We start from the raw sequence: 26,323 nt of genomic DNA, 5'->3' as shown, positions 1-26,323 counted from the left end.
CACAACACTGATTTTCCCTAACTCTTGTCTTGAATGCTCATACTTTGCAACAATATGGGCACATCATTTAGCATATTCTCCTATGGTCCCAACTTAGTTGCATGTCTTCCCACTGTGAGAAGAAATTTGCTAGCAGTATTGATGCATTTGTACAATGGTATTTTTCAAAATCAAATAATAAGAGCTACAGTGACTTGAAACAAAAGGCAACACAAATGTTAACTAAATCTGTTACTGAGAGTTTAATGCAGACAAACTGTTAAAAAGAATAGATTCCACCCAGCACATATTATCTAGTTAAAATCTTATTACATTGGCAAATTATTTGCCATAACTATAAAATCAACTAAACAATATTTTCTGTCAATTAGTTGCTTAACTCATTTAATTGTGAAATTTAAAACCTCGACTACTTAATTACGAAGTCTCAACATTGGGAAGATTTGAGCCTAGGTCAAATCAACAATAATAATAATAATAATAATAACTTTATTTATAAAGCGCTTTTAGACAACATCAGTTACCACAAATTGCTGTACATGGGAAGTCAACAAAAAGTTATTACAAACTACTAAAACCATTAAGACGACAGGACTATAAAAACAGTAAAAATTAAAAGACATTAAAAGCACTAAAACAGGAACAATGTCTCAACCAGTGTCGAAAGCCAGTGAATAAAAGTGAGTTTTTAGGGAGGATTTAAAGATGGACAGTGAAGGGGCCTGTCTGATCTGCAGCGGCAAGGTGTTCCAGAGTGCCGGGGCAGCAACAGAAAAGGCTCTATCCCCTCTGAGCTTCCGCTTAGACCTTGGTACCTCAAGGAGCAGCTGATCCGCTGACCTGAGGCACCGGTAGGAGCATATAGGTGAGAAGCAGCTCAGAGAGGTAAGGCGGGGCGAGGCCATTCAATGAAATAAAAGAAATATAAAATGAACTCGAAAGTACTGGGAAGTGAAGGGATTGGCAAATTCTCCCTCTTTCGAGTTCCGGTTGAGCGGCAGCATTTTACCAACTTCGTGTCCAGAGTAGAGAGCGTTACAGTAATCCAGCCAAGATGGCGTGAATTTACCAAAATGCTGCCGCTCGAGAATGATAGAAAGAAGCTGGACTTAAATGAAATTCTTTGCTGCAAGTGGACCCAAGTCAACAGAGGGAGGTTCACGGCAGCCATTAGGGGATTCGAAACAAAATCACTTCTTTTTTTCGTTAAGCACAGAACAGGCCATAGGCATTTACTACAAAACAGATCAATGTGTCCATGTACTATAATATAAATATATACACACCAATGTGTCCATATATTATAATGAATAAAAAAATGATACAGTGCAAATAACAGATAATTGGTTACTAATAATCAAAGTTTTGTCCGAGCCAGGTTTAATAGCCTGATGGCTGTGGGGAAGTAGCTATTCCTGAACCTGGTTGTTGCAGTCTTCAGGCTCCTGTACCTTCTTCTAGGAATACTATGGCAAATTCATTCTTTAGATATTGATGCTTTGTACAATGGTCTTGCACTGCCTCCACAAGGCAATAGTCTAAATCCTGGACTTTGCTGAACTGTTAGCCAAGGCTGCATATAGAGACCATTTAAAGAAAGTGTAGGCAGTTAAAATGTTTGGCTAACATCTAATTTATTTAAGAAGGCTCATTTTGAAAAGAAACTGAGATTGAGAAACATAGAATTGAATTGAATGCCTTTATTGTCATTCAGACCTTACGGTCTGAACGACATTTCGTGCCTGCAGTCATACATACAATCATACAATAATAAACACCAATAAACACAAATTAACACCACCACAGTGAGTCCTCCAAGCACCTCACTGTGGTGGAGGCAAAAATCTTAGGGCTGCAGCTAGAATAACTAAATTAGCTAAAATAACTGAATTATACATTGACACAGAATACGATTCAATTAGTAGGAATGCGACGGCTAATTCATTCTTTAGGTAAGCAACTTACAAAGACTGTAACTTTAAAATTAAGAAAATGTACTAACCTGAACAATATAAAAAACAATATTCACCACCCACTTGATCTTGGCCAACTGCGCTGTTCTTGTTTTTACTGTGAGAAGAAAAGACATTGCTCAATGGTTTAACAGGACAATCAGAGGATATTGCAACGCTGACATTTCCAGTGCAGTCCAAAAGTTGTATTTTTCAAAATCAAATAATAAGAGGGAAGGATAATTCTACAGTGACTTGAGACTTAAAAGTTTTGTAACACAAATGTTAACTGAAAGTAATGCTGTTACTTGAGAGTTTGTAATGGTGGTTATTCACAGAAGGCTTGAATGTTTTTACAACTTAACAATCATCAGATAATGAAAAAGAATAGATTCCACCCAGCACATATTATCTAGTTAAAATCTTATTACATTGGCAAATTATTTGCCATAACTATAAAATCAACTAAACAATATTTTCTGTCAATTAGTTGCTTAACTCATTTAATTGTGAAATTTAAAACCTCGACTACTTAATTACGAAGTCTCAACATTGGGAAGATTTGAGCCTAGGTCAAATCAACAAGTGCGACAAATGTGAATTGACCCAATCAGCCTTGGCCAATTTGCACTGGAGGTGGGACATGGAGTTGGTAACGTTCTATTGATGAACACACAGTGCTGGAGTAACTCAGCAGTGAGGCTGCATCTTTGTAGAAAAAAAGGATGGGCACAAGAGCATTATGCAAGAGTTCATAAGTTCTAGGAGCAGAATTAGGTCATTTGGCTCACCAAGTCTACTCCGCCATTCAATTATGGCTGATCTATCTTTCCCTCTCAACTACCATTCTCCAGCCTTCTCTCCATAACCCCCTGACACTCTTACTAGTCAAGAAGAGCAGTGTCCCCTTCGATGACCCAAAGGTGTAGACATTGGGAGAGAAGGATTAACCTTGCCTACGATGACTTTCAGTTTCCTGGCAAGTTGATCAGAATACCTACATCTTTTGATGCCCTTCTATTTCAAAAGCAACTGTGCTACCTTTTTCCCCCCATTGTCCACAGCAAACTTTGAAAAAAATTAAATACCATGAGTTTTCAGTTTATCAGTCATTTTGTTGATCTTGCGCTCCAGACGTGCGTATCGAGCAAATTCATCCATCATGCTAATTGTTGCCAACTCCTGCTTCATATTTCCAATTTCAATTCTCATTTGGAGCTCAGTTTCTCCATCTTTCTGAAGAAATTTAGCAACCTGAAAAAAGGCAAGGATTTGTTGGAGAAAGATAGTAAATGTACAAGATGTGTAGAAAATGTATACTATTGTAATCTCTATGCATTTCAATAAATATATATATATTTTTTTAAAGTGCTCAAGTATACGTCCATCACCAAAGGGCAGCACAATGGCGTAGCTTGTAGAGCTGCTACCTCACAGTGCCAGAAATCCAGATCCGACCCTAACTTTGGGTGCTATGTGTATGAAGTTTGTATGGTCTTCCTGTAGCCATATGGGTTTCCTCTGGGTGCTCCGGATTCCTCACACATCCAAACAATGTAGGTTTGTAGAATAATTGGTCACTGTAAATTAACCCTAGTGTATAAGGAGTGTATGAGAAAGCGGGATAACTTAGAACTAATTTGAACGAGTGATCAATGGTTGGTGTGGAATCAGTGAGCCGAAGGGCCTGTTTCCATGTTGTATCTATAAACTAAACAAACAGCACAATGGGGCAGCTAGCAGGACCTTTGCCTCACGTCGGCCGATATCTGAGTTCAAACCCGATCTGTGTAGAATTAGCACTTTCTTGTGGGTTTATCCGGGTGCTTTGGCTTCCTCCCACATCCTGAATACGTGTAGATTGGTAGATTAACTGATCACTGTAAAATGTCTCTTGTATGTAGGTGAATGGTAGAATTTGTGAGAGTTAATGACAATGTGGGAAGCATAAACAATGGGATTAATATAGGATTAGTGTCAATGCATAGTTGATGGTGAGTGTGAATTCAGTGGGCCAGGGGATCTGTTTCCACACTGCATCTCTCTCTCTCTCTCTCTCTCTCTCTCTCTCTCTCTCTATGCAAAATAACCATAATATCCAGAGTAGAGTTGTTGTTGCTGTCGGCATGAACCCGCCTCTTGATAAATTCTGATTAGGAAATCATAAGCAGCTTAATTAGTGATTTGGAAGCAATCTGCAGTTTGAATGTCACTCCTCAAATGAGGCCTGAGCAACACAGTGACACAGCAGAATGCTGGTGTCTCTTTGGTTCAGAGACCAAGTTCAACCCTAATCGCTGGGGCTGCCTGTGTAGAGTGTGCACATTCTCCCTGCAAGTCTGAGAATTTCCCCAGGGTGATCTGGTTTGGTTTAGTTTGCTTTGGTTCAGTTCAGAGATAGAGCTTAGAAATAGGTCCTCCGGCCCACCAAGTCCACACCAACCAACACTAGTTCTATTCAAACACACCAGCGACAATTTACAGAGAACAATTAACCTACAAACCTGCACATCTTTGGAATGTGGGAGGAAACCGGAGCACCTGGGGAAAACCTACGCGGTCACTGGGAGAACATGCAAACACTGCACAGACAGCACCCGAGGTCAGGGTCAAGCCAGGGTCTCTGGTGCTGTGACGCAGCAACTATACTGCTGTGCCACCCAAGATCCCAAAGATGTGCTGGTTAATGTATGGCAATTATATTTACTGCGTTCCAGTCCACCAAGATCGCGTTGTTAAATTCTAATGAATTTTAAAATATTAAAACCATTGTATCTACTGTCACAGAGCCATAACTTTTGGAATTTGAAGTAGATGTTCAGATCTGATGATTCTCATTCATTTGCTTCGTATTCTTCCTTTTGGGATATTAATTACTTCAAGTTTATCCATTCCTTTATGTCACTATATCTACTGTTTTTGATATCAAGGTCGCCCATAATTATTGCATTTACTTCATTACAAACCCCCATAATTTCTTGACCACCATTTGTCCAAACGTTTGGCCCGAGTGACAACCCCCAACAGTGTTTCTGCCCCTTCAGTCTTATCAGAAAGAATAAATTATTATACCAGATTTTTTTTATTAACACTGCCTTGATATAATACTTCAATTTCAGGGCCAGTGAAGTTCTGATAAAGGGGCTTCTACCTAAATGTTATTTCAGTTTCCCTTTCAAGTTTCAAGTCAAGTCAAGTTTATTTGTCACATACGCATATGAGATGTGCAGTGAAATGAAAAGTGGCAATGCCTGCGGAATGTGCAAAAAACTAGAAAGCAGAATAGAACAGAATCAGTAATTACATATTGGTGAGAAAAAACCCAGCAATTTAAAAAAGACAGTAGTTTGGTACAGTAGGTTACACAGAAAAGCTGGAGAAACTCAGCGGGTGCAGCAGCATCTATGGAGCGAAGGAAATAGGCAACGTTTCGGGCCGAAACCCTTCTTCAAACTAAGTTTGGTACAGTAAGTTAGTTTCCACAGATGCTGCTGGATCCGCTGAACATTTCCAGCAGTTTCCCTTTTTAACCACATTTCTAGAATGGCTGAGTAAAGAGAAAGTGTTGGAGGAACTCAGCGGGTCAGGTAGCGTTTGTGGAGGGAACATTTCGGTTCGGGTCCATTCCTAATACTGAAGTGTTCAGTCTCTGAAATGGCTGTTGGATCAAAGCCTTTCATCTGTTTGTGCCTTTTATTTCCTTATCTTGTTAAACTCAGATTTAAAGCGTTTAATTTTTACTTTTCAAAACACTTCCTCCTCACTTTGATTCTATAAATGGCCTTCCTATTATAGTTGGTTCATCATTACCCATATCACTGGAATGCACTATTACCTTGACCTCTCTGTAAAATGTTACATGCTTGACAACTACACTTTTGAACTATTCTGTTCAAAGATCTGTAGTTCACATTATGACTTCTTAAAGTCCCCCCATCTTTATGAGGTATTGGCAGGGGCAGATGGTTATTTGCCCAAACAACGGCACCACTATACTTACAACAGCTCTCCATCGGTAGTGCACAACCTTGTTTTTTAGGGAGCATTATTTTGACAATACCAATGACTTCAGAGTGCCACTCACATGAAACATACTTTAAACACCATGCTATTTTTAGTAGAATAAATGCTGGCATTTCTGTCATCGTATATTAACAGAGTAGTTTCTGTCCACATAACAGTCAAATATATATCAGACAAGAATAGTTTCCCTTTACCATGCCTGGAATGTCTCCTCCTTGTTTGGGCATTTGATCACACAATCTGCCTGTAATCATTTTTAGTCTTTATCAGTCTGCGACAATCAATAATAATATGGGCCCGCTTGCCAGAAAACATCTCAAATATCAATTGCTTTATAAGTGTATTTAAATCTCAACATAAAACAATACAAATTTAACCACCACAGTCCATGGCATTAATTAGCCATGCTGAAATGGTATACCTGTACTTTGAAAAGCAAAAAAAACAGCAGACATTGGAAATCTGAAAAAGGAGTATGAGTTAGCAGGTCAGGCAGCACGCGAGGAGAAATAAACAGGTTTAATATTCCAAGTCAGAATGGTTCTGATGAAAGGTCATCAATTAAAACAATAATTCCAACTCTCAATCCACAGATACTGCCTGGTTGTACTATTGCCCTAATACATCACTTTTTAGAAATGGATTGTAACATTTAAAAACGTATTAGGGCAATAGTAAAAGTTTACTGAAGATATCCATGTACCTTGGCATTTAAGGTCATTATGGTTTTTCTATGAACTTGAGTAAGTTGAAAACAAATCTTAGGATTGGGTTCCAACAACAAATGGGAAAAGACCTTGTTGTCGAGAGCTGGAGTTTAAAGATAAATCACCCCCAATCCAATTTAGTTGTGCAAGATTATTTCTACACATAGAACCGATTTACACAATGCTACCAGCAGGAAAAGATGTACTCACATGTTGAGGAGGATAACAGTGATTCAGCTTCAGTGCACAACCCTACATTAAGGGGCAAATATCCTGCCAAAGAAAATCCACTTACCTACTGTCATCTTTGTTGCCTTCTCAAAAAACTCAATCAAGTTTGTAGGGGATGAGTTGCCCTGGACAAAGCAGTGCTTGACTGTCCCTAATCGGCTCATTCACTTCTAAATGCAAGTATATCCTATCCCTAAGAGTCCTCTACAACTGCTTCCCTACCATTAAAGTGAGGTTCACCAGCGTATAATTTCATGGATTATGCTCATTTTCCTTCTTAAACAAAGGAACAACATTTGGTACTCCTTGGCCTGTGACCCAAGAGGATACAAAGATCTTTGTCAAGGCCCAAGTAATCTCCTCTTGTACCTCTTCCCATAACCTGAGATAGATCCCATCAGGCCTTGCGGATTTACCCATCTGAATGCTCTTCAACAGACCAAACACCTCCAACTTCTTGATCTCAAAATGTCCTCCCAAGTGGCAGTAGCAAATATCCCTGCGAGGACATTGTGTTCCTCTGAGTTCAGATACAACCCATCGCTTTTGTACAGGTTCCATCTGCCCTGAACAAGAACAATGATCCATATATCCAAAGCCCTCCCTCTTGCACCAGCTCCTGAACTGCACTATCTTTCTATTTTTCATTGGACAAGGTTACAATCCTGGAAGGCCTATTTTAAAAAAAAAATCTACTGCCTAACTCCCTAAATTTGTTTTGAAGGACTTCAGCTCCCTCCAACCCATGTCACTTATACATAGATGAACCTTGATCTTCAGCTGTGCCCCGCCCCCTCTTAGAATGTCCTGTGCCCATTTGGAGACATCCTTGACACTGGCACCAGGCAGCCATCGTACCAGGAACATAAAGTGCTGGTGTAACTCAGCGGGTCAGGCAAATTACTCAAGCACTTTGCGTCTAAACAATAATGCGGCATATGAAGTTCTTTGTGTTTAAAGGCATCATACCATTACTTGTGGCCACAGAAATGTCTGACAGAACCCTGGCAATAGAATCCCTCTCAATATGGCCAAGGCTAAGCCCCTTTTACCCAGCTACAAAGTTGGCAATTTATAGGAGCCAATTAACTCATCAGCCAGCATGACAGGAGAAATCCAGAGAATCCAGGCAGTCTATGCGGTCACAGGTAGAACAAACATAGAGAGCCTCCAAGATCAAATCAAGGTTTTTAACCAGATTAATACTAACCTCTACACCATTCTGACACCCCACTGCGAGATAATACATTAGCATTAGCTGATAATATCAACAGTTCTAAAATTAAACATTGACATGCAATTCTTCAGCCCATTTTCAGTCCAATAAGCCACCAAATCAATAGTAGTTTAGACTTTAGAGATACAGCATGGAAACAGGTCCTTCGGCCCACCGAGTCTGCACAATCCTACACATTAGGGACGATTTACAATTCACATAAGCCAATTAACCTACAAATCTGTACGCCCTTGGCGTGTGGGAGGAAAGCAGGGCACCCGGAGAAAACTCACAGGGAGAACATACAAACTCCGTACAGATAGCACCCGTAATCAGGATTGAAGTCAGGACTCTAGTGCTGTAAAGCTATAGTGAATTATAGACATTTGCCGAAATGAGTTCATTAACTCAGACGGTGCAAGGTTTAGGAAACAATTTTACATTTTGTTTGCAGGAGTAAATTGTTTGGAAAACAGTCAAATTTGCCATAATTGGGCGACACTTTTCTCAGAATCAACTTCAAAGCAAAATACAACGTTAAATATAATGTACTTAACTGACAAATAATCCCTTCCCCCATTTCACCCTTCTCTTCTCTATGCCCAACCTAGACTCGCACCCATTTCTCCCCTTACATTCCCTCACCAACACCCCCCCACCTTATATTCCTTCCCCAGGCTTCACTATTCATACTTCTATCTTTATCTCCCACCTTTTGTCTTTTCATCTCTGCTCTTTGTCCAACCATCTGCCATATCAACCCTCGCCTATACCCACCCATCACATAGGCTTTGTTCTGCCTTCTCTTCCCAAATAGGTAGGGAGTGGATGTGAAAGTGGTATAACATAGAACTAGAACTTGATAGTTGGTGCGGACTTGGTGGGCTGAAGCCGTTTCCATGTTGTATCTCTAAACAGCGCTTCAGATTCAATGACTTTTCATCATTGTTACTACGGAGTTTAGGAAGAGCACAAATTCATTCAGTGCACCTGCAGATGACTAGTTACAACAGCATTGTAATTGTTAATCCCAGGGAAGTTAAAAAGACATTGAGGATAAGATCAGCTATTCTTAAAGAGAAACAAAAAATATCTTCAAACTCTTTAATTCTTCTATAACATAAATCCACAATGCTGAGAGAGATTTGCCCCAAGGAAATAGATTCTTCTTATCCATTCTGTCCCCACTCATAATTTTGTACATCTCAAGGTAAATCTTTATTCTATGTCCATTATTCAAAAGAAAACGAGCCCAGTTTAGTGTAGACCACCCCTCCTCCTCTTCGTAACTATATTTCTCCAGCTCTGACTAAATCCTTATAAATCTCCTCTGCACTCTCTAATACTATTACGTTGTTGTGTGGTGACCAGAGCTATTCACAGCACTTTAGCTTAGCTAGTGTTTGTACGCAGATCTTGCATATATTCCAAAATTTAAATATCTTAAAGCTAATATAGATGGGAGCAATTTAATAAAATGGCAGCAGTCAGGGATTAACGGGTGCAGGCAGGAGAATGGGATTGCGAGGGAAAGATAGATCAGGCATGATTCTTAAACATGATCAGGCATGATTGAATGGCGGAATAGACTTGATGGGCCAAATGGCCTTATTCTTCTCCTACAACTTATGAACTTAGTTGCGATTAGTACTGAATTAATTTTAAAAGGTGTTCTGAATTCTACATTGATTTTATTGAAAACAACTAAAGTAACAGTCAAAACTGTAGACTGAAAAACAAATTTAGTGTAAAATTAAATGCACGATTTTCAAACACTGTCCTCAAGTTTGAATGAACATCATGGAGTCACTTTCACATTCATCCACTGCCAATAAGCGAGTTCGGTATTCCGACTGCGTATGCCCAGGTCATAGGTCACTCGCTATAAACATTCTCGGTAGCTGTGAATCTGCATGGGTGCAGACTTCAGTTTCGTCCGTGGTCGGGCCCGGGTCTCCGGCGTTGCTGGGTCGTCCCCGTCCCCTCCCTGGTGTCCCATCCCTGTCCGGGGGTGTCCGGGGTGACCCAGTGGAGGTTCGGCAGCGCTTGCGGTGCCGGGGACGCAGGTTCGATCCTGGCTACAGATGACGCGCAGGTCTGTGTGCGCGCAGCTGCCGAGAATGTATCTCCACCGGTTCAGTCTACCCCTCCCTCCCCGTCTCCCACTCGCATCTGCCCCTCTATCTCACTGTTACACCAAGCTCTCCCACTACCTGGCACCCCCGTTCCTCAGATTAAATACATTTTTACACATAAATCATGAATAAAGATAAGAATTTATACATAGTTTATACAGTCAGCGCTTCATTAGCTTTTTCTTTATAGCGAGTGACCTTTGACAAATCCCATGATTCCTTGCATTTTTCGGAATACTGAACTCGCTTATTAAAAGGCAATTCAAACATTCTGCACTTTGAAGGCTTAAAAATCCGTATCTACACTCACAACAAGCAGACAAAATCTCCATCTTACCGTCTTTACTTCAGCGGTGATATTTAAAATAAGTATCAAACAAATCTGTGTCATCATGTAATCAGCACCATTTGAGATTTCAATAACAAGCATTATATATGGATCTCTTTGCTTTCCACATATGGACAACTCTTCCCGGGTTAATGACAGCTGGTTGAATGTTTACAAGGTTGATAAAAGATTAAGGCTTGGCCAAAATGTTAATCTGGCTAAACTATGTATTATAGGATATATAGAACAGATTTAACATGAATACTTCAGTGCATCAATCGTTAGAAAATAGAACAAAGAACAGTACAACACAGGAACAGGCCCTTCAGACAACAAGTCTGTGCCGAACATAATGCCAAGTTAAACTAATCTCATCTGCCTCCATGTGATCCATTACTCTCCATTCCCGACACAACCATTTGTGTATATCGAAAAGCTTCTAAAGTGCCACTATTGGATCGGCGTCCATCACCTCTCTTGCCAGCATGTCCAGTCACCCACCACTCTCTAATTTAAAAAAAAACTTGCCTCATGCATCTCCTTTAAAGTTTGCCATTCTGACCTTAAAGCTGTGCCCTCAGGTCTTTGACATTTTCACCCTGGGCAAAGAAAAGGTTCTGACCGTCTCTACACCATCTACGTCTCTCATCATTTTATACATTTCTATTAGCTCTCCTCTCAAACTCCGACGCTTCAGAGAAAACAATCCGAGTTTGTCCAACCTCTCCTTATAAGTAACACCTTGTAATCCAGGCAGCATTCTGGTAAACCTCTCCAAAGCCTCCATTTACTTCTTACAATCGGGTAACCAAAACTGCACAATGTATTCCAAATGCGGCCTAATCAAAATTTTACAAAAGCTGCGGTGGGCAAAGAACGGCATGTTCTGGTACAGCACAAATAAAAACATTACTCATCTTATTTTAAAGTAATCTAAGTTAAAAATAATCGAAGTCGTTACAGACACATTGTATTCTGGAAGGGAATGTGGTAAAGAGAATTGAAAATTAAGGGGGAACATTGTCGCCAATGGTCGATCTAGTATTCTGCGCACAATAGAGTACGATAGCCAACAACAATCCTTTGTCACCTAACACCCATGTAGAAATATAATTAATAATTTTAAAATGAATGCATTTTAACTATAGATTTGTTGGTAAATATTGTTTCACGACAAATTAAAACAAATTCCTCCAGGAGCACTACATTTTAAGCATTAGATCACAGTTTAAATCAGACACCGTCATTAAAAACATTACAAATTAATTGGAACAGGCTGAAGAAGGGTCTCGACCCGAAACGTCACCCATTCCTATCCAGAGATGCTGCTTGTCCTGCGGAGTTACTCCAGCATTTTGTGTCTATCTTTGGTGTAAACCTGCATCTGCAGTTCCTTCCTACAAATTAATTGTGTTCTTGTTCAAGGCAGCATCTTGCAGTGTACAGTACAATACCTCAGTGTGCCATTAGTTCTATTCAGCAGGGAACTCGCATGGGTGCTACCATTAGCTTCCTTTTAGTATAGTGAATCCTGTCCAGAGAGTAGATGGGGTTCACTAGCTGTTTCCTGTGATGAGGTGGTTTCCTATGAGTAATGGGAGCAGAGTGGGGCAAGATTGATTGGAATTTAGAAGAACAAGAGGTAATCTTAGGAAATCAGCTGTGTTTCTAAAATGTCACCAGCCTCATTGCAGACCATTCCACAGATATGCAAATTGGAGACTGAACATTCTTTGAATCTAAATAAATTAGACATTTAATACATTTATTTTCCTTCTACAATCTTCTCTTGTTTCTACTGAAGGTGCTCAATCTTGTGGTACTGTTTTTATATTGTCTCGCTGCTTTGCCAAAATGTGTACTCTTCATAAATTAGTTATGATAAGGAATAGTTTGCATACTCTGTAAAAACGTATACATCCTGTTGCTGGCTTGTAATTCAGCACCATTCAAGACTGTTTTAATAAACCATGCTGGTTGGAAGAGCTCCAAATTTATCCCCATTTATCTACAAAAAAAACCTCATCAATCAGATTCAGGCTGGATTCATAAACCATAACCTTCCAAAAGATTGCAAAAGATTTGAGCTATTGCTTTTAGGTCAAGTACCTTGATTCCAACTTAGTAAAATTCATGGACATTTGCTGGGGCAGGCCCAGGTACATGGAATCTGTTCCTCCCCTCACACGCCGATACACCATATTTCAGCTAAATTAGCACTGCACCTTTTGGCTTCAAACTGTCAACCCTGTCTTGCAGACTGGATTGACATGTGCAACCAAATATGTTGTGGCATCAATATATGCTACAACATTATCTTCATTAGAAATGAATCCACAAGCCTTTGGAATGTAGCAGATGTCTTCCTTCTGAAAGACATGACTGCATAGCAAATGTGAAAAGACTGACTTGGTCTTTGTGTTTCCTGGCACCTGGCAATATCCCTGGCAACGTCCCAAGTTGCCAGATGTGTGGCATCTGAAACATTTTACCGTTCTTCATGAGGCATGGAAACGTCATCAGATCATTTAGGTTCAATAATGTGAAAACTCGTGTTTATCTATTTGTTATTCAATTGTCTCTACTTAAAATGGTGAATACAATTTTTATCGTTCTGTTCTTTGCAGAAGACCGGTGATGGAGAGAGGTTGGAATTAATAGAACACCCTGCAGTTTCAGCTGATGAAATGTGCTTTCTGTTATGAGAGCAGCCATTTTTGCAAAAAGATCTCAACTAAAATAAAGAAACATCTCCCCTTCAACTCTTGACAGAGGAACTACTGAATTAATCAGAAGCACTAATAATTTAGCTCATTGTCTTATTGTCAAACATTGCCTCAGCACCACGTGAAATAAACAAATTACCTTATGAGCACGATATTTTATGGAACTTGAATGTTTTTTCATTCCAAAATGGTTTCCTTTACAGTGTTGCTGTACAGTCAACACTGCTACTCTGTGTAACAGCTAAACCCAACCCTTGGTACAGTACTGAGGGATAGCTGCACAGCTGAAAGGAACAGCTTTTGGGTATGACATTAAATCAAATCAATGACCATCCTTCTCGGTTTAAGCAACTCAATGACACTCCCCAAATCCAGTGGTCTTTAATTTACAGTCTATGGCAAATGAGACTAAAAGAATCTAAGACAGGCAACTCAAGATATACCTTTAGTATATATTGCTGGTTGCAGATGTCAATCCAGTGTTCAAAACTGTCCGGGTTGACAGTTTGAAGCCAAAAGATGCAGTGTTAATTTAGCTGAAATATTGTGCATCAGTGTGTGAGGGGAGAAACAGATTCCATGTACCTGGGCTTGCCCAAGCAAATGTCCATGAATTTTACTTAGTTGCAATCAAGGTACTTGACCTAAAAGCAACAGCTCAAATCTTTTGCAATCTGTTGGGAGGATAGGGTTTATGAATCCAGCCTGAACCTGATTGATGAGCTTGTTTTTTTTTAATAAACGGGGATAAATTTGGAGCTTTTCCAACCAGCACGGTAGATTAAAATATATATGCACCTCAATACTACCTTTCACTCAAAACTTCAACACACTCTCTCTCATCCCCCTTCCATAGATACTGCCTGGCCATTTGCGTTTCAAGCATTTTCTGCTTGTATTTCAAATTTTAGGCAGCTTTCTTTAACATTTGGATTCCATGGTAAATGTCTTCCAGTGTTTTATTTATGGGCTCCTTTCAAGAGTCTCAAGGACACCTTACAAAAATTTAGCAGGGAGAGGAAAAACATGTAAGGGGAATGAAATAAATAGTAGATACATGATTAGTACACAGGTAGAGGAAAAACAATAAGGGGAATGAAATAAATAGTAGACATGACTAGTACACAAAGTAAAGACAGAATTCAATTCAAAACACAATATGAGGCAATTAATGCACAGATGAAAAGGGAGGGGGACGTGGGGCTAAGGATAGGCAGAGGTGAAGAGATGGGTCTTGAGAAGGGACTGGAAGATGGTGAGGGACACGGAATTGCGGATCAGTTGGGGGAGGGAGTTCCAGAGTCTGGGAGCTGCCCTGGAGAAGGCTCTGTCCCCAAAACTGCGGAGGTTGGACTTGTGGATGGAGAGGAGACCGGCTGATGTGGATCTGAGGGGCTGTGAGGGTTGGTAGGGGGAGAGGAGGTCAGTGAGATATAGGGGACCAGGTGATGGAGGGCTTTGTTTAGTACTCTCAGTTGTTCTGAATGCAGTTTTACAGCTAGACAGAAAGTGCAGATATCAAATAAAAGTGAAAGGGCTGTATAAAGATAGATTTGAAGACCGTGAATGCATCTTTGTATCCCTAAGTTATTTGTTCCATGTGGCTTTCCCCAATTGACATGCATAAGATTTCCACAGATAAACTGGAGTGTCGATTTTCCATTTTTATTGTCCTTACATTGGGTATAATTTCCATGCACACGTTGCAATGCCCCCATTTCAAAATAGTTTGATGGTATATCATTGACCCAGACTGCTCCTTTTATTGGCTATATTCCAGGTCCTTCACTGCACCCACTTTAAGTTTTAGTTGGCTGTTTCATGGGCGAGTCTTAGAGGTAGGCGTGAAAGTAACTTAAATTTTTTACCAGTACGCCACTCCTTCAGGTCTTGGTTTACTTTCACATCAGCCTATTTGCCATGATCTGCAGCCCACAATAGCAAAGCCCCCGCATACCCATCTGAATTAATATACCTCATATTCCAAGTCTTATTGGAACTAAAACATTCAAACTGCTCACACCATTATTAATAAAACAATAATGAATGTTAGAAATACAAGGAAGTGCAGAAGCTGGAATCTTGAGCAAAAAAAAGGGTGGAGGAACTCAGCAGCTGTAGCTTCTGTGGAGAGAATGGGCAGACATTTTGGGTCGGAACCCTTCAGACTCAATAGTAAATATTATCCTTTCATGAGTTTGATCGTTAATAAATGACAAAGGGCAACATTGCCTTTAATGTTCAACTACCTTACCACATTCTACTTATAAACCTTACTGATCTTGCTCATGGCTAGAAATGGATCAAAGATTTCCCAATATAATGACGGCAATGCATTCTGATTAAGAAATATCCTTTTTTTTTTTAAATCATAGACAATTCAGGCTTAAATTACAGTTGACTTGACTGAACTCAGTAGGCAGTGAGAAATAAGCATCAGAAGAACTACTGCTGAAAAGAACAAGCATATTAGATGAAATTCAATTTGGAAATTTAAGAATGTAATTTTATGAAACTGCAGATGCTAATTTATTTCAAAGATAGAAACAAAATGCTGGAGTAACTCAGTGAGAAATCTTTCTCCAAAGATGCTGACTGACCCTCCGAGTTACTCCAGCATTTCGGGTCCATCTATGGAAATTGAGAAACTTAGATCGCCACACCTGGGGGGTACTTGCACATAGATCTTTCAGGATGGCAGAACGGGTTCAGAAATCAGTCAATAAATGTAGGTTATTGAGGGCTTAATAAATAAATGCCAGTAGTGCAAAATCCAAGAGGTTAAGACTACAAAACTCCAGTTCATTCCCAGCTTCTCAAGATTCCAGCAACTGCACTAGCTTGTGTTCAACTTTGGGCACTGGCCTTCAGGAAGGGAATGAAGGCTTGGGAGAGATTTGCAGGAATGGTTCCAGAGTTGTGAATTTAGAATTAAGCGGGTGAGGCAGCATCTCTGGAGAGAAGGAATGGGCAACGTTTCGGGTTGACACCCTTCTTCAGAATGATGTCCGGGTGGAGGCAGGACAAAGATAGTTGTGCATTTACAGTTGTGTGGATAAATTGGAGAGCTTAAGGGCCTGTCCCATTTGGGCGATCTAATCGGCGAGTTAAAAAGAGTGTCTTCGACCTTCCAGCTCGAGGGCACTCGTCTGGAAAGCCTCGAGCTGGATCAACCGTCCATGTTGAAACCGCGAGCTGGATCGACCGACCACACACACACACAAACACATCGCAAAGGCGGGGCCAGGGAAGGCGGAGGAGCGCTGTCTGCGCGATGAAAATGAAGGTAAAACGGCTGCACAGTAACGGTAAATCCTTTAGAGAGCCTTTAGAGAGCGCGGGGGGGGGAGAAAGGGGGGGAAGGGGGGGAGAAAAAGGGGGGGAGAAGGGGGGGGAAGGGGAGGGGGGAAGGGGAGGGAGGGGAGGGGAGGGGGAGGGGAGGGAAGGGGGGGAGGGAAGGAGGGAGGGGAGGGGAGGGGAGGGGAGGGAAGGGGAGGGAAGGGGAGGGAAGGAGTGGAGACACTTTTATGAAGTATAATAAAGTTTAGTGGACATTTTACCTACCAGTAGGTCTTCCTTGGTCCTGAAACTTCAATGAGCCAATCAAAATGCCCGGTTAGCGAAGGAGATTGCCTACGGCTGCCCTCGACTGCCTGTAACTAAATAGCAACCCCACTCCACTGCACTACGAGTCAAAAAGAACCATGCCGACCAAAATTCACTTGCGGAAAATGTTTCAATATGCTGAGGCCGCGAGTATTCCGGGAACTTCCCTCGAGCATGAAGAAGAGTTCCAGTGACCTCATAGGACCTCGTGTTCACCATGCTGCGAGATTGAGTCGAGGGCAAACTCTTCTAAACTCGCAGATTAGGTCGCCCAAGTGGGACAGGCCCTTTAATGTGTTCTCCTAGTAGATGAGAAGACTGAGACTTGAGGCAGACATTTTATATCAAATGGATTTAGACAAATTAATTACCCCATCCCATCCAAGGCAGCACAACAAAAGATACCTTATAGGAACTGCCCTTTGTTGGATCAAGATTCAAGATTCAAGAAATTTATTGCCATGTCAACAAGTTGATAGGAATGTGTCTTGGTTCGCTCTCAGACAGATACAATACAGTACAATACAACCACCACATACACCACAATAAATAATACAGACAATACCGTACGAAGGACAATATATACAGGAAGGACAATACCCAGCAGCGTCATATTAAGCGTAAGTGCAAAAGAAAGTGCAAAGTGATTAGTGCAAATTCAAATATCTGATGGCTTGGAGGTAGGTGCTGTCTCTGAAGCGAGATGTTTTACTTTTAATGCTTCTATATCTCCTTCCTGATGGGAGGAGATTAAAGAGGTAATGTGCCGGGTGAAAGTGATCTGCTATGATTTTTTTTGGCCTTTCTGGTGAGTCTTGTTGAGTAGTGATGTCACTGAGGGAAGTCTGCTGCAACCGATGATCTTAGAAGCTGGGCGCACTATTCTCTCCAGCCGAATCTTATCCTGCGAGGTTGTGTGACCATACCAGACAAGCATAGATAATGTGAGTATGCTTTCTATGGTAGACCTATAGAAGTGGGTCATGGCTGGTCGACCGACCCTGAATTTTTTAAGCTGCCGCAGGAAGTAGAGTCGCTGGTGGCACTTACTGATTATGAGACTGGTGTTGAGCTCCCATGATAGGGATTGATGTATGGTGGTCCCGAGGAACTTAAAGGAGGTGACCCTCTCAACCACCTCTCCATTGATGAAGAGAGGGATGAGGGGGGTGGCCCTCTTTCTGAAATCAACAACCAGCTCCTTAGATTTTGAGATGTTAAGTATGAGGTTGTTGATCAGACCAGAATTTAGAAAACATCCCTTAACTGACAAAATGTATAGGAAGGAACAAATATTGATGGATAGACACAAAATGCTGGAGAAACTCAAACGCTTGGTCTCCTTAACTGACCTTGTGATTCCAGCTTTTGCTTTCATCGGAAGATTATAAGGGAGCCAAAGGATATTTCAAACAGGCAGGAAAGTCGATTCGAGGCCAAGATTACATCAGCTCAGCCATGGACTTATTAGCAGAACTGGCTCAATGGTTCTGGCCTCCTGCTCTTATTTTATATATGTTCTTATGAGAGTTTACAGTCTGATTATTTTTAAGAGTCCTGAAAATCAGTTGAAGGATAAGTCCAGCAATACAAGGCCTCAATGGTCCTCTATCAAAATACACATTGTGTCATTAGGTCTTTTTTAAAAATAAAAGTTTAAACAAACCAAGCAATCAGCCCTTGTAATGTTCTGAACCATTAACCTTTCATTACCTAATCATCCAGAATTGTTCAAACAATTATTAAGAACACCCAGGATTAAACCATTAACACAAGAAACTAAACACCAACACGTCAGGTATTTTGTTCCAAGATAAAATAATTTTCTGTCCAAAAAATGCATATCTAAACATCACAGTACTCTGAGACAATGGTAATGAAAATGGCTCTTAGGTCTTTAAAAAGGTTATTATCCTGTCAGGCCACCACTTACACTGAGGTTGATCCATGCCTACTGTCTAAAGGAAGATCAGTGAATTGCTTGGTTGTCAAAATCTAATGGATCTGCCAAAAATTAAAATCTACAAAAACATTTAAAAAAATTATGGATAACTGTTAAATAGTGTAAATATCCACATGCAAGGGAGGCACAGAGGCGCAGCGGATGAGTTGCTGCCTTACATCGCCAGAGACCCAGGTTCGATCCCGACTATGGGTACTGTCTATATTGAGTATGTACATTTGTCCCGTGACTTTGTGGGGTTTCTCCTGGTGCTCCGGCTTCCTCCCACACTCCAAAGACGCCCAGGTTTGTTGGTTAATTTGCTTTGGTAAAGATTGTAATTTGTTCCTAGTGTATCGGATAGTGCTAGCGTACAGTGTATAGACTCAGTGGACCGAAGGGCCTATTTCCACATGGTAGCTTTAAACTAAAACCAAACTATGAGTTCTATGGTGGTACTTTCCTAAAATAATTACTTTGTTCATTTTTGTACTCTGCAAATCTGGACAAGATATGGGTCCTCAGAAAATGACCGAGAACAAGGGGGCATTGTCTCAGGTTAAGAGGATTACGATAACAGAGATTTCATCTCTGATGAGTAGACAAACGGTCCAGAATGAAACACAGCTAAAGTCCATGGCACTGTGAATGAATCTTCTGAAAAGCAGGGAGTTAGAGAAAGGACAGAAGAGCCAATGCAGTGTTGGATACAATAGCAGACGCGTTAACAGTTGAGATGTTTCAGTGGCCACAGATGAGGTTCCATAGTGGTATGTTGCCCCCTCAGTATTGGATGTCATCAAGCAGCTACAGAATATGAAAGGGGAGGAGGGTGAAGAAAATTCTGGTCCTCATCAGTACCAATGACGCACGTGGAAAGAACAAGATCCTTCAGGTAGATTACATAAAGCAGCTGTTATTGTAAAATACACATCAGGGGCCGTTTAAAGAGCAGCAGAACAGAGTTTGACACTGGCATGTTCTAATAAGCTGAAGGGATAAGGATGGGTCAGGTAACCTCAGATAACAGGAGGCTCTAAATTTGGTCAAAAAGAAAAAGGACGAATATGCAAGGTTTAGGAACAAGAAAACTTCCATTACACCACATTTAAAGTATTGCGTGAAGTTCTGGTGGTCCAATAACAGGAAGGATCAGGAGGCTTTGGAGAGGGTGCAGAAATAGTTGATTGAATGCTGCCTGGGATAAAGTGTATTAACTACAAAGAGAGGTTGAACAAACTCATATTGATTTATCTGGAGCGTCAGAGGTTGAAAGGAAACCAGACAGAAGTATATACAATTATGAGAGGCATAGGTAGGATAGCCAGCCAGAACCTCCGACCTCCGACCTGAAGTGTGAAGCCTTGTTTGAATTGTTTATACTCCCCAGGAGAATGTTGCATTACTTGATTGATTGACTTCCTTCCAAAAGCTTCTGTAAAAACATTGTAATGGGTTGCTTTGTAATTGGGTTGGGGAACTGTCAATAACATTTTAGTGTAATCGATATTTGTGATTGGTTTGTAGGGGTACCATCCCCCATGTAAATCTGCCCCACAGGGTTTGAGGTAACCCCCATTAGGTTCAAAGGTAATCCCCATGAGGTTCGTTGTCGATCTTCTGGAGGAGTGCTTGGGACGGCGTAACCTTTTGGAAGTAACTGCTTGCTCGAGGCTGAAGGGCTTGGACAAGCAGAGACAAGGATCGATCCCGTGCGGTGTGGTTAGGTATCGTATAGGGTATTCGTTATTGTTTCATAAAATAGAAGTTTAGTGGTCCAATGCTTGACTTGGTGTTTTACTGAACTAGACTAAGGGGGGTTTAGTCTAGGAGCATAACTACATTGGGGGCTCGTCCAGGACCCCCAGACACAAGTTTGCAATCGATGGTGTTGAGCTGTTCCTGATTGCGAGGAGAGAAATCGGCGCCACGGTGCGGTTTTCGCATCGGTTTTCCCACTTCGCTAGTCAGAGCGGATCGGTCATTCGCGAACTTGGGTTGGGGTTCCCAATGAGATCGTAGAACAGTAGTCCAGCAAGCACTGAGGATATTCCTGCCTTTTTGGGGTTTGAGTCCCTTCCCAGGGGTTCGAGGTCCTCTAAAAACTAAGTCGACAGCGCTGTTGCAAAATCTAACCATTGAGTTGGCCTGACATCGAAAATTAGTGGTTTGTGGCCCTGCCCTGACTTGGATATTGGCTGGATATTGGAAAACAGGACAGGGTCTAAACAGTACTAAGAGGCGAAGTACTGCGTCGTTGCTGGGGGTGCAAATTGGAAAGGCGGTCTAAAAATCGGCATTGACTACCAACGTGAAGCAATTATGCGCTGACACCTGGTACCAAGCAGGTGGTAAGGAAGAAGCCCATTGCAAGGGTGAGCCTATGTGGGTTTGAGTCCCCGCCTGTGTGGGAATATCTGGATCACTGAAAAAACGGGGTGGAGTCTCGTAAAGGTTCGGGGAACTCAATGGTTAAAGTATAAATTGGCCGAAAATACCTTTAACCAATCCTGAGAATTTCATAATCCTAGAGACGTCTGCTTAAAAATTTGAATTTGAACTTGCATACTAAAAATAATTGGACAAAGAGAAAAACGAGCTGAAAATGTTTCTATTAAAATTTACCTAAATTACCTAAAGGACCTCATATGGAGGTGCTGGTTAATTCAAAGTGTGTATATATTTTCTTCTAGGTTAACCTGTGTATAATAACATTTTTGCTGTAGTTTAAAGTGTATTTCAGATTTGCCGTTGTTGCATTGTATTCACTGTGTATTGCCTATGATTTAAATTTTGAATGTTAGATATACTGTAGTAATAGTAGTTCGAATCGACTGTCTAAGGACATAGTTTGATTAAGACTGCTATTATAATTGGAGTCCGACTCGCGGCTGTTCAGCCAGGGGTTCGAATCCTTCCGATCGCTGTATCGAGGGAATTGTTCCGTTGGTTGAAAACACCACAAGGCAGGATTTAAAAATATTGTGATTTGCTTTTGGAACTGTACAGTTAACGAATGCGATATTAGACGAATGCTTGTATTTTATATTGGAATGTGGTTTCGTATGATAATAATAGGTGGTATATTCTCTTGTCTGTGTACGATTTTGCTCGCGTGTTTGGAGCTCATTTGCATGTGTTTAGATTAAGGTTGCTCTGGGAGAGAGAGACTGGCTGCAGAAGCGTGTTTGATTGTGTTTGACTGTGTTTGGTTGTTCACTGGAGCACCTTAACTTTTTGATGATTGAGGATTGTTAAAATTGTTGAAGTTGAGATTGCGTGGATTTGTGGGAGTGTTGAGGAATTTGGGTACCCGATTGAAAGGATTGATTGGACGATCAGACGACACAACAGTGATTGGGCTGATCACCAATGGTGATGAAACAAAATATAGAGCGGAGGTGCAGAACCTGGTGGACTAGTGCGCATGTAACAACTTGTCACTAAACACCTCCCAGGAGCTGTTTATTGACTTCAGAAGGTCCCATAATGGAGAATACGCCCCAATCTCCATCTACGGGGACAGTGTGGAGAGAGTGTCCAGCTTTAAGTTTCTGGGCACTCACATTTCAGAAGACCTCACATGGTCCATCAACACCGCTGCGCTGGTCACGAAGGCACAGCAATGACTGCTCTTCCTGAGGACATTAAAAAAAGACCGGTCTGCCCCAACAGCTGCTCACAACCTTCTACCGCTGCACCACAGAGAGCATATTAACGTATGGCATCTCTGTGTGGCATCTCAGCTGCATGGAGGCGGAGAGGAGAGCTCTTCAGCGCGTCGTCCACAGGGCGCAGAAGATCATTGGGACACAGCTACCAGCCTTGGAGGGCATCTACCACACACGGTGCCTCAGGAAGGCCGTCAGCATCCATAAAGACTCCTCACACCCTTGTAATGGACTGTTCGAACTACTTCCCTCCGGCAGACATTACAAGGCCTTCTACGCCCGAACCTCCAGACTCAGGAACAGCTTCATTCCCAGAGCTATCGCAGCTCTGAACCGGCCCTGCTGAGTGCCCCCCACCCCCCCGGACTGTCTCCCTCGGATGGTCACGTCGCACAGACATATATGCACTTTAGTCTGTTTGAACTGTTTTGACTATTTTACTGTTCTTTTACAAACCATGTTCTCGGGGTACCTAAATCAAAATGTTATTAGTTATTTATGTTATGACATCGGATGGAAGCTGCATACCAAATCTCGTTGCACTTATGTGCAATGACAATAAAAGATATTATTATTATTATTATTATTATTATTGTTTTGTGTGAAGTGCGAGACTGTTGATGTGCTACGGAGCTTTGCCCATTGTTCGGGAGCGAGTTTGATAGCCTCAGAGATTGTGAGGGAAGTGTGAATTGTTAAGGTGTGAGTGGTTTAGGAGTTTGTTTCCATTTTCTGCAATCATGGGAAATAATGTGGAAAGGGATTTGACTGAGGACTCCGAAAGTCCATTGCACTTATTCTGCAGTGAATTTCCACATAATGCTGAAAGATTGAGGAATTTCTCAGGGACATTAAAGAAAGAATTAGGGGATGAATTTTGGCACGCGGGGGGGGCGTTGGAACATTGAAGGGAGTGAAATGCATTGAACAGATTATTCAGCAATGTAGCAACAGTGAGGAGGCAAAGGAGTTAATTGGATTGTGGAAAAAATATGAGGAACAAAAAGCAAGTAGAGTGGTAAGTAGGAAGGAAGCAACTTTAAAGCGTGGTATAGAACTGGAGGATACTGAAGTGTACCGACCTCCAGGCACCTCTAGAGATATATAATAGAGAAAGGGAGAAGGAAATCTTCCAAAGGGAAACTGGCACCAATAGGTCTCAAATCTGAGGACCCGATGGTTGCCGTTAGTTTTGAGGGGGGACGAAGATGAGTATTTAGAGGATTGGGAAAGTGTTAAAATTAGAAATTCATGGCCCCCGCCCGACTTGCGTTCCCCGCACTTCAGACACATTGGTCAGCTTGTAATTGGAACAGACAATCAGATTCTGCAGCACAAGATTCTTTAACCCCGACCGCTCCCTTGACAATAGACAGTCCAGTAATTCACGGCACCAGAAGCAAAACAGAAAAGTCAATTCAAGTAGTTAAGGACAAGGAGTGTAGGGGAAGTGTACAGCAACCAGCGTCTTCTTGCGAGCCTAAACCTAGACGAGTTAGATGAGGAGCGAGAGAGGAAAAGGAGTCATTTAGAAGGTACCATGAACCCCCTAAGGAAGAGGAAGATATATCTGGGAGTGAGACAATAATTGAAGAAACTGAGATAGATCCCGATATGGCAGAAAGTATAAACACAAAACAGGTAACCCGAAGGCCGTACCCCGTCAGGGAAATGCCTAATTCTTCTTTTGATCCAGCCAATGTAGTGACTGCAAATAATCCCCGTACAATAAAAGTCTATACCCCATGGAAGCCCAATGACTGAATTGCTTTCCCACTAATGTGACTGAATACCAAGTTTGAGAAGACACCGAACATCAGGAGTAGGCCAGTGTTATACATGTGGAGGAATAGGTCACTGTAGTAGGGAGTGCCAACTAGGGACAGGAACGAAAGAGGGAGTAACAGAAGAAATTTCCAGGATCGGAGGGAGTGGAGAGATCCCAGAGAGCAACGAGATAATAGAGAGCAAAGAGGGAACTGGCAGGAAAATCAAGAACCAAGAGGGCAAATATCATTCACCCCAAATAATCCATTTACACGCCTATGATTAGCAAACTTAATGGTGACTGGATGCAAGTCTGACAAAGAACCTATGCTATTACTACAAGTAGAAGGGAAAACTTGCACCTTCTTGATAGACACAGGCCCATCCATGTCATCTCTCCAATCAATTTACAATCTCCCCAAATCAAAAGACGTTCAGAACCTGTCCGGTTTTCAAGGATAAGTCTGCCAGTATCCCATCTCTGAGCCAGTTGAAGTATAGTACAAAGGAAAGGCAATCAAACATACATTTTGTATGGGGGGGGGGGGGGGGGGGGGGGGGGGAGGGGAGGGTAACTTTTAAATCTCTCCCTGCACGGGAGACCCGACCTTTTCTTGTAGTCCGTTATCGTTGGGGCTGCAACGAGGAGCGGCCTCCAACAGGAGAAGACCGGGGACTCTGGTGCCGACGACTCACCGTCACCGTCGTGGAGCTGGCGAGTCCGGAGCGGGTGGAGCGGTGGAGGAGCGCTGCTGCTGCTGTGGCCCGACCTCCGGAGATTCGGAGGCTGCAACTGCTGGTCTGGCGGACGGCGGCACCGGGAGCCCGCGGGTCCCTGGAGGGAGACCGCTTTTCAGGGTTCTCGCAACGGCGACTTCTCCTGCCCGAGTTGCGGGGTTGAAGAGCTCCTGGAGCGGGGCCTGACATCACCGCCCCGCGCGGCTTGGAATGGCCGCGGGACTCTGCGAGCGCACGCCGGGGGCTCTAACACCAAGACCCGGTGTGCGACCTCGCACCACCCGGCGTGGCTTTAATGGCCGCGGGACAATCGCCATCGCCAGCCGGGGGCTTTGACTTTGACTCTGACATCGGGGGGGGGGGGGGGGGGGGGGGGGAGAGTGCAGCGGAGAGATACGTTTTTTTGGCCTGTTTATGTAATTATGTTGTGTCTTGGGTCTATTTGTTTGTAAATGTATGGCTGCAGAAACGGCATTTCGTTTGGACCTCAAGGGGTCCAAATGACAATTAAATTGAATCTTGAATCTTGAATTTGTGATAACAACCGGATTGGATTGCAATCTACTGGCTAGAGATTTACTCTGTGCTTTCCAATTGAAGAGAGAAGGTAGTGATAAAGGAATAGTAGTGACCTCTGGGCTCCCTTAAGGCAATGTTATTCCATAGTGACCCCCCCAATGGTGGTCCTTAGATCTGGATGAAGAACCCCCATTCCATATTCCACTGGCTTACGACAGGAGTGGGAAGAACAAAGAGCTGGAGGCCTTCTTTAAATCACATGATGGACAGGCCAAGGAGGTAAAATGTTTGGCACTAGTTGAAGGAAGGGAAGGAGCTGCTGAATACGCTGACATACCAGTAAAATTATGGAAGAGAACTGCAGGAATTGCTCCTCACATTACCCGAAAGGTTAATAACCCAGCGAGTGCAAAAGATCTAGGAGCAATGGTACAAAGGGCAATCACCATGGCAGACCCGAATAATTATCAAAAGCAAAATTTGTCTAACCAATATGTTGTTGAATTCTATCAGGCCCCAAGGACCCACCTACGTCATCATCTGGTTTGGAATGGTACATGATTTCGGACAATTATGGAAAAATAGGGGATTTCTAACTTCAGCAGGGACTCAAATTTCAAATAAACAATTGGTGACAGATTTATTGAAGGCCTTAATGCTACCCAGACAAATTTCTGTTATGAAATGTAGCGCCCACACAAAAAGACAGACTCCAATAGATATTGGGAATCGTAATGCCGATTTAGCAACAAAGAAAATGTA

General features: G+C 42.0%; 1 protein-coding gene across 1 annotated transcript in view; it reads right to left on the bottom strand.

Moving 5' to 3' along the window:
- Positions 1 to 26,323, bottom strand: part of get1 (guided entry of tail-anchored proteins factor 1) — a 45,780-nt gene that overhangs the window by 9,530 nt on the left and 9,927 nt on the right. Inside the window, exons 2-3 of the mRNA XM_055645175.1 lie at positions 3,041 to 3,206; positions 2,003 to 2,070 (exon numbers count right to left, since the gene is read on the bottom strand). Coding sequence (XP_055501150.1) covers positions 2,003 to 2,070; positions 3,041 to 3,206 — 234 coding nt within the window. The remainder of the gene's footprint in view (positions 1 to 2,002; positions 2,071 to 3,040; positions 3,207 to 26,323) is intronic.

The sequence above is a fragment of the Leucoraja erinacea genome, chromosome 13 (genome assembly GCF_028641065.1).
Source record: "Leucoraja erinacea ecotype New England chromosome 13, Leri_hhj_1, whole genome shotgun sequence".
In the NCBI taxonomy this organism is placed as follows: Eukaryota; Metazoa; Chordata; class Chondrichthyes; order Rajiformes; family Rajidae; genus Leucoraja; species Leucoraja erinaceus.
This window is presented reverse-complemented; position numbering and strand designations above follow the sequence as displayed.